Source organism: Pristis pectinata, chromosome X (genome assembly GCF_009764475.1).
Source record: "Pristis pectinata isolate sPriPec2 chromosome X, sPriPec2.1.pri, whole genome shotgun sequence".
Classification (NCBI taxonomy): Eukaryota; Metazoa; Chordata; class Chondrichthyes; order Rhinopristiformes; family Pristidae; genus Pristis; species Pristis pectinata.
Window position 1 is genome coordinate 9,486,858 of NC_067450.1, and position 14,570 is coordinate 9,501,427.

General features: G+C 46.8%; 1 protein-coding gene across 5 annotated transcripts in view; it reads right to left on the minus strand.

Annotated features, from left to right (window-relative positions):
- Window positions 1-14,570, minus strand: part of LOC127566994 (calcitonin gene-related peptide type 1 receptor-like) — a 68,359-nt gene that overhangs the window by 25,516 nt on the left and 28,273 nt on the right. For 3 of the 5 annotated variants that reach the window (XM_052009598.1, XM_052009595.1, XM_052009597.1), the window contains 6 exons: window positions 12,331-12,430; window positions 9,700-9,850; window positions 8,019-8,129; window positions 6,452-6,564; window positions 3,302-3,393; window positions 704-830 (listed from right to left, as the gene is read on the minus strand). In XM_052009598.1, the coding sequence (XP_051865558.1) occupies window positions 704-830; window positions 3,302-3,393; window positions 6,452-6,564; window positions 8,019-8,129; window positions 9,700-9,850; window positions 12,331-12,381 (645 nt within the window). In that variant the 5' untranslated portion in view covers window positions 12,382-12,430. Of the gene's footprint in view, window positions 1-703; window positions 831-3,301; window positions 3,394-6,451; window positions 6,565-8,018; window positions 8,130-9,699; window positions 9,851-12,330; window positions 12,431-13,296; window positions 13,361-14,570 lie in introns of those variants that run through there. The other 2 variants (XM_052009599.1, XM_052009596.1) reach the window with 2 other exon arrangements.

Genomic DNA, 14,570 nt, shown 5'->3' on the forward strand with positions numbered 1-14,570 from the left:
CCAGGGTGAGGCTAAGCACAAACTAGAGGAAAAGCCCCTCATACTCCCCCTGGGGAGTCTACACCCCGACAGTATGAACAGTGAATTCTCCAACTTCAGGTAACCTGCTCCCCCTCTGTCCCTTTTCTCTCTCCTCCTGATCTCCACAGTTCCTCCCACACCCACCCCAGCCCTCATCACCCTGTCTCTTCCCCCTCCCCCACCCACTCCATCTGTCCATCACCCACACACCCCTCCATCTGGGTCCCCTCCCCCCACTGTTCCCACCTGCCCTCCCCACCTCCCTTATTTGGTTCCAGGCCCCACCTTCCTCTCCTGTCAGATCCCACCATCTGCAGCCCTCTGTCACCTCCACCTCTCACCTCCCAGCCTCTGTCACTGTCTCCACTCCCCCCTTCTCACCTGGATCCATCCATCACCTCCCAGCTCTTGCCCCACCACTTCCCCTCACCTCTTTATACCGACTATCTCCCCTCTATCTTTCAGTCCGCATGAAGGGTCTAAACCCAAAACATCGACTGTCTATTTCCCTCCACAGATGCTGCCCGACCTGCTGAATTCCTCCAGCAGCTCATTTTTTTGCGCAAAATCTTGCAATCGGTTTTGTGATCAAGTGAATTCAAAGGTGAAGCACAGCCTCGGAGGGCTTGGTCTCAGCTCTCGAGTTGACACTGACATTTCTCTGAAAATAGTTAAAACTTACAGGGTTCCTTTCCACCAGTTCCTTGTTGTTTGCCACAGCTGACAGCCAAATGATGGTGACTATGGAGTTGAGGATGTACGATACAAAGAGGCTTTTGTGCAGTGAGATTCTCTGGCAGCTGAGACTCCTGGGGCAAGAAGTGAGATATATAAAATGTTTTAGGGTTATCCTGAAAGAGCTTTCAATCCCTGTCCCCACAGTAAGGACTGATTGTAAACAGGAGGTATTGTTAACAATCAGAGCCTTAATGCCAATCGAGAAGCATAAAACTGCATATGCTGGAAATTGGAAATAAAAGAACAAAATCCTGGAAACACTCAGCAGGTCAAGCAGCGTCTGTGAAGGGAGAACAGAGTCAACGGTTCTGATGACCTTTCATCAGAACTTTCAGGGCAGCACTGATAGAGCTGCTGCCTCACAGTGCCAAAGACCTGGGTTCAATCCCTACCTCCGGCGCTGTCTGTATGGAGTTTGCATGTTCTCCCTGTGTCTGCGTGGGTTTCCCCCGGGTGCTCCAGTTTCCTCCCACATCCCAAAGACATGCAGGTTGGTAGGTTAACTGGCTACTGTAAATTGCCCCGAGTGCGTAGGTGAGGGGTAGAATCTGGGAGGAGATGGTGGGAATGTGAGGAGAATAAAATGGGATTAGTGTAAATGGATGCTTGATAGTCAGCAGAGACTTGGTGGGCCGAAGGGCCTGTTTCCATGCAGTATGATTCTATGAGAACTCAATGATGAAAGGTTATTGACCTGAAACGTTAACTCTGTTTCACTCTCCACAGATGCTGCCTGACCTGCTGAGTCTAAATGACTACTTGCTGGAAGTGTCATTTTCCAGTGACGCCATTCCCAAGGACAGGATTGGCCTTTGTTGTGATGCCTCGGCCAGTGACGACATCCCATCAGCAGAGCAACTTTCCCACCTGGGCACAGGCAGGCCGCGGTGGTTAGGTCAGTATTACAGCCTAATCGGGTTTCAGGAAGCAAGAGCACTCTTGGTGGCAGTTCCTGACCCATAATCAGCTGGACTTCTGCTCCTTAAGACAGCCAACACTTGATAAAATCAGACTGCTGACAATCAGCAAGCTGCCTCTAAGGAAGGAGTGCTGTCCGTTTGTTTAAATTTTTCAAGCAAGGCCCAGTGTCCAGACCAGGGTTGGTCAGGTTTGAAAGCACCATTAGAAATTCCTATCCCCCTGTTTTCACTCCTTTGTAAAAATGTAACAAGCAGGCACTTGTTCAGGATAATTACATAAGGAATTACACCAGAGAAATAAATGAATGTGGAGGCTGAAATGACAGGAGAAAATGCTGGAAACACTCAGCAGGTCAGGCAGCATCTGTGGAGAGAGAAACAGGTCAAAGACCCTTCGTCAGAACTGGGACCCTGAGAAAACGAGTGTGTTTTAAGTTGCAGAGGTGCAGGGTGGGGGGGACAAGGATGTGACAGGATGGAGATTGAGGTTGTCCAGGTGACACTGTGCTTTCACAGCCGTCACGTTAACAGATGGATCAGGGCAGTAAGGGAGGGAGGGAAAAAACAGAAGGACATGTTGGAACTGAGAGACAGGATGGCAGCTGCTGGAAATCTGGGACAAAAGAGAATGCTGGAAATACCCGGCAGGTCAGGCAGCATCTGTGGAGAGAGAAAAACTGAGTTAAAGTGGATGGTCTTACATCGGAACTGGCCGGTTCTGACACACAGCAGTGAAAACTGGTTGTCTGAAATTGTTGAATTTGATACAGAGTCCCAAGGGCTGCAACACACTGAGACGGAAGATGAAGTTCTGTTCCTCTGTCAGTACGCAGGAGTGACCCTGAGCTTCCGGTTGTCTGTTATTTTAATCCTTCATTCCATTCTGACCTCTCCCTTTGACTCCTCACACTGCTCCAATGAAGCTCACTGTAAGCTCGAGGAACAGCACCTCATCTCCCACTTGGGCATGATGCATCCACCCTCCTTTCTCATTGGAGTATCTACCAGATTAACATAAATTGCACTCACTAAAGTGGCAGAGTTCAAAGCCTTGGGGGAAATGGTGCCAGAGGAAATTGTTACCAAAATAATATTTACACAAAAACCACACCATAATATTTCTCTCTTTTGGTCTACTTAGCCCTAGTGAAAAAAATAACAGCTTCCCTTTAGTTGAAGGTTTCCAAACAGAATATAACCTCTCAGGCACGTCATCTCTCTGGTTTGAATAACGGGAAATGGTTCTTGTGATCATCATTGTCCATTTGAATGACATTATGATATAATAAACCTCTTGCTGTGACTTGCTGCCTGGGTGTGTCTGCTGACTGGAAGTCAGTCAGCAAGTTTGTCAGGATGTGTGGACCCTGCCCTCAAGGTGACAATTATCAAGAGACCATAAATTCATGTCGGGGTTTAAAAACTCTCACATCTACAAAGCAGGGATTGAATTGGATCGAGTGCTGCCCCTGTGCTTTCCTAAGATCGGCCTCTCTTAGTTAGAAACAAACTTCGTAAGAGCAGTAGGGTTTCTCCTGATACCTGGATAGTGTCACCCCTGAGCTTCGCACACTGAGGTAAACACAAGGTTTTGGTAGAAGACTTTGAAAGTGTACACTTACTTGAAGTGGAAGAAAATGCAAAGAGAAACCAATAAGCAAGTGATGGAGATCCCATGTCCTGTGATGGCCACGTAATAGAGGTTCAATGCCGTCTGCAGATACACAAATACAAAAGTTAGAAGGAGCCATTGACATTCAGTGAGACAGACCAATGCAGCAGGTCACATCACTAACACTTGGGGCCTCTGTTACCTCAATCAAGTTGGAATTTGGATATGAGAACAAAGGTGGTGAGTCAGCGTCATAGCTGAACACCATCCTGTTCTCATCCACACAGAGGCGTGAGAGTAGCCACAACTACACAGGAAGCAGGTGCGGGAAATCAGGCCAGTTTCACACTGCATCAATTAGATAAGTGCCTCCTATGTCTAATCCTTTTCATAAAAAAAGCTTATTAACATATTTACAATATTTATATCATTCTCATTTCAGATTTTACTAACTGGACATTAGATTAAAATGTGACCATCCTTATCCAGGATGTACTCCACCCATGTGGTGTTCACTGGTCCTGGAAGGCCTCCAGAGAGCCTTGGACATCACCTTCTCTCTCTTCAAGGACACCTAGGCACAGACGTATCCTCAGAAAGCGGGGCAGGCAGTCAGCTCAGGTGGAACCCTCGACAGCCCGCTGCCTGGACCTGTGAATGGCCACCTTGGCCAGGCCCAGGAGCAGACCAATGATGTCCCCAACCAACTCAACCACCACCCCCACCCCACCCCACCCCACCCCACCCAAAGATCAGGAGAGTAGGACTGAAGTGCAGCTAAACCTTGAGGAGCAGCCCCTTCAGACACTTAGACAGGGGCTGCAACCTCTCACATTTAGTATATACATTGAACACGCACTCCTCCAGGCTGCAGAAATGGTAAGTGCTGTGCAGCACCCTCCACCCCGAATCCCTGATGTAAAGGGGGAGGACTCCCGCACAGAGAGACCTCCACTGGGGAGGGCCCTCGCTGCCGGATGGCAGAACGGACCACCATGGTGTGCCCGAATGACAGATGAGGGCAAGGGTGAGTGTGCAAGAGTAGCTTGTACAGGAAACCCCTCTGTGCTGTGTGGAACGGCACGGAGGGCATTCCCGAGAGACGTTCATGCTGTGGGACCAGCTCCCGAGGATTTCAGGGCCTGGACCTGATGAGTAATTCCGGCTGAGCAGGAGTTAACCCAGTTGGGATCGCCCCACACACAACACCCACTGTGACAGGGCAGCTGGAGGCTTCGACCATGAGCCCCAGTGGTGTGCAGCTCGTTCCCCCACCGTCTGGTCCATCCTTTAGTCCAGCCACTCTCACAGCCAGAGCACCTCCCTCCACTGGCGGGGGAACACTCTGACTGGAGGTGACCATGACCCAGACTCTGGAAAGGTCCTGGTAAAAAAAAAACAGGCAACTCCCACAGACCGGCATGGCTGATGCTCGTTGCTGGGGAGCTGATTGCAGGGTCCCTGAAAAAAGAGAGGGGTAACTCTCCCGTCCTGTTGCTGCCCACAGGCCCAGAACCTGGGGAACTATTTACATGGGTGAAAAGGACACATCACCTCTGGGTCAGGCAACTTCCAGGCATCAGTGGCGTCAGGATGGAGGGACGGACCTGTACCCTCCTCCTCGCTCAGGATGCCTAATCCAGAAGCAGCTCCGGGAGGGTCCCCAGCCTCCCCAACCACATGGGACACCCATGGGAGGGGTTGGTGTCACAGGGGCTTTTTCATTCCCCCTTTTCCCCATGGGACAGTGATCTTCCTTTGGCCTCACAGCCACGACAGAGGGCTTTGGCTCAAACCCCGCAGTAGGCCGTCCCCGTAACAGGATGTTGAACCATCCCATGGTAGCCTCCTCATGCAGCAGCTGCATGAACAGACGATGTGACTGAGGCTGCTCCCCCAAAGATCGAGTGGGATTTGGGTGATCCCTCACCGCATCTCCCCCAGAATGGTGCGGCTTGGGGGGGTGGTGGGGGGGGATGTGGAGAGGAAGAGCTCACCAGGAATGAAGGGTGGGATATTGGAGAGGATGACCCTCTTGTGCAGTGACCTCCAGCGGGTTCCACTGGCTGGAAGGTCCCACCCACAGTGACACCATCTGCTCCATCTTCAAGAAGAACACAACCTTCGTATAGATTTGAGGCCATGACAATGTCATAGAGTAATACAGCACGGAAACAGGGCCTTCGGCCCAACTGGTCCATGCCGACCAAGATGCCACCTAAGCTAGTCCCATTTACCCGCATTTGGCCCATGTTCCTCTGAACCTTTCCTATCCATGTACCTGTCCAAGTACCTCTGAAATGTTGTTAATGTACCTGCCTCAACCACTTCCTCTGGCAGCTCGTTCCATATACCCACCACCCTCTGGGTGAAGAGGTTACCCCTCAGGTCCCTTATAAATTTCTCCTCTCTCACCTTAAACCTGTACCCTCTTGTTTTTGATTCCCTTTCCCTGGGAAAAAGACCGTGTGCATTCACCATATCTACGCCTTTCACGATCTCATATACCTCGATATAGTCAAAGGGCCGACAACCCCAGCTACTGCCTTTACGCAGGCCTCTATTGACATATTGAGGTGAGCAAAGTTCTTAACCCCACTCTTTGTCGTTCATAGTTTGAATGGTGACAGGGCCACAGGAGCAGCTGGAGCTGTGGGAGGGTCCCGTCACTGGAGGGGATGGAGTGACCACTGGCTCCACAAAACACCCCGGTAGATAGAATTACAATGCATTCTAACAATAAAAAGCTAAGGAAAGAGGTGGGAAAGGGAGAGGACACCCAGGATGGAAACTCTGTTGTTGCTGTCCTGCATCAGCTCCTCAGGTGTCTGGATAGATCTATCAGAAAAAGGCAGTGGTTCTAATGCTAATCCCTGTGGAGAGCCACTAAATACTTCCTCCAGTCCAAGATAAACAAACTAAACACTCAGAACTCCTGCTGTTCTGAAGGTAATTTTAATGCCATACAGCAACTGTCAATGTAGACTCGGTGAAGAGATGGTAGAATTGAAAAAAAGGATGTGCGGTGAATGAGGAAATCTGTGGCGAATGGGACAGTAAGTAGTTAAAATGAATCTTTGTTGTGATGAATGATATTCTGAGCTGGTAATGAACACACCCAGCTTCCAGTCTTTTGCCAGATTTAAGCCAAGTTTCTCACCGTCTGCTTCCCCTCGGTGTACGCTGTACACTGGGTGTAGTTTGTCCATGTCCGGTTGCTCATTGGGTGTTGGAACCACCTTCCTTTCTCAGTGCAAATCTTGGTTACCTTTTCTGAACAAGACAAGGAACAGTTATAGTTAGCTCTCATCAAGCAAAATATCTGCCTCAATGCACAAACATAGGACACCTGCAAGATGTAGCCTTACAAAACGTAATCAGTAATATCTGATATTAATTGCAAAGCATTGGCTGTGGGAGACCAAAGTCATTACTAGGAGGGGGACTTAGCTAATGGAAACCAGCAGTGCGATAATCCAGTGTACCCAGTCCCAGAGTGTGAAACACCTGGGTCTGTAAAATGCTGTGTTATTGTCTACTACAGTTTTTACTTAACATTTTGGTGTCCTTGAGGTGCTGGATGTCTATGTGTTGAGGTGGAATATAGATAGATAATTTACAGGAGTTAGAAGTCAGCCTTTGCGATGAAAGGACAGGTGGTTGGAAGATCATGTTGGAGTTAAATAGGAGACCAAGGTTGTCAAGCAGATTCAACCTCTGTAAGTAACTGGGCCAGGTGTTGCAGTTGGTGGCTGACGGATGTTATGGTGAGGCCCAAGCATGTCTTCAGCCACTTCAGTGTCTAAATCAATGAGATTGCATCTTATCCAGAACTGAGATGTTGAGAGCAGCACTGGGGAAGTAGAATTGGGTGTCCCAACCATGCATATGGGAGATGACCCTCTGTTGTCAATGATGCCACTCAGGGGAAGCATACGGATGGGCAAAAGAGGACTGGACCAGGAATAATTTGTTGGGGAACTCCAAATGTTTTGGACTGGGGACAAGAAGAGATGACATTGTAGCTATGAATGGTGGAAGCAGCTGTACTACACAGCTGGGCTTGGAGAAGAATTGTAGAAGCAACCATTTCAAAGACTGCAGACAGGTCTAGAAAGAGGAAAAAGGGAAAAGCTCCGTGGTCACAGTGTAGACTCTCATTCATTACATAATATTTTCTCCATTCAATGACAACAGAACATTCTGAACAATTTATCTTACTATTGTTAATATCTTGCAATATTTATAAAAATTCATAGAATCTAGGCATTGCCAGCAATGCCAGCATTTATCACCCACCCCTACACCCCCTCGAGCAGCTGCAGCCCATGTGGTGAAGGCAGTTCCACGGCACTGTTGGGTTGGGAGTTCTGACACTGAGACCCAGCGACAGTAAGTTAGGATGCTCTGTGACCTGGAAAGGAACTTGTAGGTGCTGGCGTTCCCAGCTGCCTTGTCTGTGGCAGAGGTGGCAGGATTGTGCAGTGCTGTTGTAGTCATGTTAGCAAGTTATCGCAGTTCATCTGTTAGATGGTACCCTGCAGCTGCCTGACTCTACAGTGACTTCCATCAGTCAGTTGGCGTGACCAATCACAAGTCTTTTGTAGCTGTCACTGTGTCTTTTTACGGGGGAGCAATGTTTAGATTTTCCCACTGTACTGTGTATTATCACAGAATAATTAGGATAACTCAGAGTGGGGGGAGAGACTAGTAGTTTACTGACTTACCCGTGTAATCAAAGTCCTGGAAGTAGTTAGGGCAATGCTGCACAGAGGTTGACTTGGCAGGAGCGTCCTCCCAACACAGCCATCCATCCCAGGTACGGTTGCAGTAGGACCCTGTGCAAAAGCAGTGCTTTAAATGTCCACTTTCTGCCTTTCTTACTGGTCCTCTGAACATCCCCAACTTGCTCTCACTAAACTTTGAACTTGCCGTGCTGGGCAATCTTTCCTCTGCATCATAGTTCAGTAGTAGAAACAGAAGGCTGTGCTGCAGGAACGTAAACCAGGCTGACGCACAAGTGAGGAACTCTATGTCTTCCAGGTGAGACATTAATCTGAGGCCCTGTCAAGTGGATACAGAACGATCCCAGGGTACTACTTAAAGGAATTATCCCCAGTGCAACGTTTACACCTCAAACAACACTAAAAGCAGTTTGCCCAATGTCTAATACCTTAATTTTTCTGTGGAATCTTGCATAAATTGCATGCAATGTTTACCGAACTACAACACTGACAAAACAGCATTTAATTTCCTGGGACCAATTCTGGAACATCCTGAGATGGTGAAAGGTATTTTCTCACAGTTACTATGCTGTAGTGAAAGGTAGAGCACCGGCTTCCCCTCTTAATTAATTTTTTTCCAAGTTCTACAATCTATCCAACTTCATACTTCTCTCTGTCTTGCTTTCCAATCACAGATGCAAGCTTTGTAAAATTGTAAAATCCAAATAAGGAGTCACTTTAAACTGGCTAATAGTATGCACCACACCCTAATGTGGTTCATCAATAAAATATGAGCCCGCTGAGGACAAGGCACACCCAGCGAATCCTCACTTATAACAGGGAGCGAGGAAGATGCAAATAGAATTGTCTCCATGGAAAAAGCAAAGAGTCCATATCATGACTTAAACACAGTACAATATTCCAAAGCATTTCATTGCATCATGAAGAAAATTTAACAATGATAGATCCGATGACCAAGTCCTAGGCTGAAGCGTGAAAGAACAGTGCGATGACCCAGTGTACCCAGTCCCAGAGTGTGAAAGGACAGTGCGATGACCCAGTGTACCCAGTCCCAGAGTGTGAAAGGACAGTGCGATGACCCAGTGTACCCAGTCCCAGAGTGTGAAAGGACAGTGCGATGACCCAGTGTACCCAGTCCCAGAGTGTGAAAGGACAGTGCGATGACCCAGTGTACCCAGTCCCAGAGTGTGAAAGGACAGTGCGATGACCCAGTGTACCCAGTCCCAGAGTGTGAAAGGACAGTGCGATGACACAGTGTACCCAGTCCCAGTGAGTGAAAGGACAGTGCGATGACCCAGTGTACACAGTCCCAGAGTGTGAAAGGACAGTGCGATGACCCAGTGTACCCAATCCCAGAGTGTGAAAGGACAGTGCGATGACCCAGTGTACACAGTCCCAGAGTGTGAAAGGACAGTGCGATGACCCAGTGTACCCAGTCCCAGAGTGTGAAAGGACAGTGCGATGACCCAGTGTACACAGTCCCAGAGTGTGAAAGGACAGTGCGATGACCCAGTGTACCCAGTCCCAGTGAGTTAAAGGACAGTGTGATAGCTCCCTGCATCACCTTCTTTCTTCGTATAGTTTTTAACAAAGATGAATATTTAGCTGTTTATCTTAACCTTGGTGCTAACTTTTGCAAGGTTAACTAATACCTGGTACATACCTTTTGTTTCATATGGCGGGTCTCTGATGATTTTTAAGTAGCACTTATATTGTGCTGACATTATTGTGGTCCGTGACTCAGTCAGTAACGGGGGCAGACTTGCCATTGTTTCTCCATTTGGTTGAACTGTGGACTGTTTCCAGCAAGCTGACTGCAAAGGAAAAGTATTTCTTTTGAGCTTAATTATCTAACCCCCTTCTTGACCTGCTGAGCAGTTTCAATGTTTATTTCCCCATTTCATTGACTTGCATGTTATATCCTCTGTCACCATTGCCAAGTTTACTTCCGACGAGAAAGCCACTCATTTCATATTTCACAACACAAAGCAGAACTAGTTAAATCTGAAAGTTAGACAGCAGTTCACTTGATTATTTACTTGTTAATTGTTGCTCTGTTTTGGTGCTGAATGAAACCAACCAAAACACCTCCAGGTTTGATCACCCACAATACTGAAACAAAGATCCTGTGTAACAGTCTCTTGGATGACAACGTGAAAATCCAGATAAACAAAATCCAATGGTTTACCCCTGAACTTCTCAAAAATCTCAATTCATTTTGCCAAACGTGATTTTCCACCTGTCAAACCATGCTGACCCTGCCTCACCATACTACGATTTCCTAAACTGTCTTGTTACCATGTGCCAAGTAACAGCACATTTTTATTCCAGCATTTTTCCCAGTGTCAATGCCAGTCTAATAGGCCTATCTTTCTTTATTATGAAAACAGAAAATGCTGGAAACACTTAGCAAGTCAGGCAGCATCTGTGGAGGGTGAAACAGTTCACGTTTCAGGTTTGTCAACCTCCATCAGAATTGGGAAAGGGTTTGAAGGAGAAGTTATTCAACGTGAGGATAAGTTCAGTCAGGCAAATGAGTGTGTTGGTGGAGGGGAAACTGGTTGAGCCTCTGTTCAAGGAAGAACTGCAGGGCCCTCAGACCATCATGATGTAGGATGGAGTTGTAGAGGGACCGCACATCCATGGTGAAGATAAACCGGTTCGGACAAGGGAATTGGAAACTATCGAATATCATTCTCAGTTCTGACGAAGGCTCCCAGACCTGAAACATTAACTGTTTCTCCCTCCAGAGATGCTGACTTACCTGCTGAGTATTTTCTATTTTTATTTCAGATTTCCAGCATCTGAATGTTTTTTTTAAATTATCTTTCCCCATTTTTCTCACCTCCCTCATTCCTTGAAAAGTAGGAATGATGCTTGCTTCCTTCCAATCCATGGGAATGGATGTAGAATCCAAGGCATTTCGGGAAATAAATATCAATGCATCCACAGTCTCTGCAACCCTCCACTAAAACCATCAGGTCCAAGAGATTTGTTGACCTTTAGTTCCCTTTAACTTCTCCAGCACTTTACTATTTTTGTTACTTCCAGCTGCTCACAGTCATTAAAAACAGAAAATTACTTGCAAGCATTAAGCTGACAGAAATGGACTTAAGAGAACAACAGAGCAAACAGAAGGAAAGGGATTTTTGAGATGACTGTGCACTACAAAAAACACTCTGATAATCCTGCACTATCGAGACTTTAGTCGCACCCGAATGTCAGATCTAATGGACTGTTACATGTTACTCTTTATTAATACCCCTGCACACTTTTAAATCACTTTTTTTAATCTTATAGCAATATGATAAATAAATATTATCCAGTAGTGTAATAAAGTTTCCAGTGAACCTAGTGAGTATCAAGAAAGTGCAGGAACCAGGGTACTGGTGAGTTTCAAGTGAGCACGGGAAACAGGGCCCCAGTGGGTTTAAAGGGAGTGGGAAGTGGGGCCCCAGTGAGTTTAAAGGGAGTGGGAAACGGGACCCTGGTGGCTTTAAAGGGAGCAGGAAACAGGGCCACGGTGAGTTGAAAGGGAACGGGAAATGGGGCCCCGGTGGGTTTAAAGGGAGCGGGAAACAGTGAAGGATAAAGCTGAGTAGGTTTACTGAACAAAGTCTACAACCTCAGCAGACCTGGGAAGTCATTAACAGAGGGAATAGAATACTGAATGGCAGTAGAATACAAATCAGCAGAAACCATGGATGAAACAGTGCCCAGACTAGCTTTGAGCACTGGGTCAGGTTCTGGTCTCTCCCATCATGAATGTCGAGGTCAGTGAGACACAAAGAAGAGTAACACTCAAGATAATAGAGAGAGGAGCCAGAGTCTGTCCCAAATGTCTGCAGCCTGAGATATCAGGAAAACTGGGGAAACCGTCAGTATTCAAACTGTACAGGAGATGCCTGAGAGGAAGCAAGATTGAAGAAGAAAAGGAAAAGGTAAATCTGGATTATTACTTTAAATTGAGGGATAAAGAGAAGGGGTCACTACATTAAACAAGCAAAGGCAAATTTAATGTGAATGTCAGGAAGTTGTCCTTTTCTCAGAGATGTGGGGAAGAGGAGGGAAAGAGAAAATTGGAAAATGCTATGGGGGAGGTAGCTCCTTTCTGGATGAAAGACTTACAACCAGCAAATCCTCAGCTATAATTATGCTGTGATCAGACAACTTTGCAACATATACATTTAATGGCTGAACGTACAAAATTTATAATGTATTTCACATCTACATTTCATGTATTAATCTCACTAAATGCAAATAAGAAAATAAATTGTAAATCAGTTTTCCTCACCTCTGTGAGCATTGTGGCCAGGAGGAAGCAGATGATCACAGCCTCCCTCATATTTGGGATTGTACTCTGCACACTTAGAAAAAGTGAAAGCAGTGATGAACTGCAAAAAAAACAGAAAGGCGAGTGTGTTGGTTACTGACCATCTCGTATTGGCTGGGAGTCATGTGGTAATCTGCCTGAATTCTTTCCCTCCTCCCTCCTGCCTGTCCCATTCCTTTCTTCCTGTGTGTGAACACTGGCTTCAATGTTTGTTGAATCAATCTCTGTCTCCTTGTCTCTGAGGCACATACTTCTGTTTTGCTGAGCTGTGTATAACAGGACAAAGCAAAACTGCTGACTGGCCCATGATCTGACAGGACCAGTATAAACCATATCCTAGCCAGAATTTTGCAGGATAGTTCTTACACCACAGAAACCCTAGTTCAACATCAATGAGTAGGCACGGTAATGTAGCAGTTAGCGTAACACTTTACAGCGCCAGCGGCCTGGGTTCAATCCCGGCCGCTGTCTGTGAGGAGTTTGTACGTTCTCCCCATGTCTGCGTGGGTTTCCTCCAGGTGCTCCGGTTTCCTCCCACATTCCAAAGACGTATGGGTTAGGAAGTTGTGGGCATGCTATGTTGGCGCCGGAAGCGTGGCGACACTTGCAGGCTGCCCCCTGAACACTCTACACAAAAGATGCATTTCACTGTGTTTCGATGTACGTGTGACTAATAAAGAAATCTTATCTTATCTTACCTTATTCTAGAGTATTAGAAAAAGTCCTACCGGATTAATAACTTATTTGGCATTTTTTTCAGATTACACGCACACATCAAAATGTAGCACAGCTGGTTTAAGATACTACAGAGACCAGGATGTGACCAATTACCTCAGGCAGACACAACAATGGCAAAGGGAGCTCCATTGGCCATTGGACCTCTCCAGTAGTTCAACACATCGCATATCCCTGGAGCACTTCATTTACCAAGGACACTGCTCAAATCCCTCGTGGATCAGTAGCTATGATCTATGATCGATCTCCATTTCCAGCCCGAACAGTCAGTCCCTCATGTTCCCCTATATGAACTACTTAATTTGAAACTCTGCAGAACTTCCTGTTCCTGAGTTGACACCCATAGCCCTCATGGCCACATTCTTGGTTACAGAGCTTGCAATCCTTTGGACATTATATAACAAACTAGTTCATCTGTACCCTTCAGTGGAGGTGATTTTCTTCTTTATAACACTGAAGACTTTGCAGAGAGAACAAGGAAGACAAGGAATTTATCACATCCAGAACCTTCATTGCTTTGTCACCAGAATTTCCTGGCATCTGAACTTTCAGGCCAGCACCTGGGGTTGGTTTTGGACAGAGCAGAGCCCACAGTGAACGAAGGCCCAATCCTGGACTATAATGAAATGACAGAGAACTTTCCCTGATTCTTCCACAAAAATCTCCTCCCTATCTGTATTCAAGGGTAATTAAACAGCACAGAGTAACTATCCTGCAAATAACCACCCTAGGAGTAATTACTTTGACATTATGCACTCCAAAAATAACTGCCCAAAGAATAACTACACCACAAGTAATCCTGAAAATAGTTATAATCTAAACAACTAACTAAAGGCTACTACAACAAATACTCCAGGAGCAAGGGCCCAGAAGATATCCCACCAGAGGGGTTAGTTACAAAATAAAGCTCCCACCACAATGTCCCATCACATGCTCTCAGGACACAGGTTAGGTACAGAGTGAAGCTCCCTGTATACTGTCCCATCACACGCTCCCAGGGCAAGGGATAGTCATAGATTAAAGATCCCTCTACACTGTCTCGTCACACAGTCCCAGGTCCTGGGTTAGACACAGAGTGAAGCTCCCTCTACACTGTCCCACCACACACTCCCAGGACAGGGACCATTCAGATCAGTTGGATATTGAATGGAGCTCTTCCTGCGGTCAGTCGGAGGCATCTGTTCCTGCAGCAATCAGAGCCTGTGGTGCTGAGAGAAGTTTGAGGGGAGCAGTCTGCCCGTTTACCAGTGCTGATGGAGGAGACTGAGGTGGGAGGGGCTGGGGGAAGAACACCCTAATGAGACCTTAGATTTTGAGGGATGGGTTTCTGATTTTACTTGAACTGTTGGCAGAGGAAAGAAGAGGCCTGAAGACCAAAAGATGAGGCTGCCTAACTATACAGGGAGTTCCTGTGCTAGTTCTATCCGGCACAGGAAAGTTCCCTCCCCGCCCCGATTCCTGGCCCA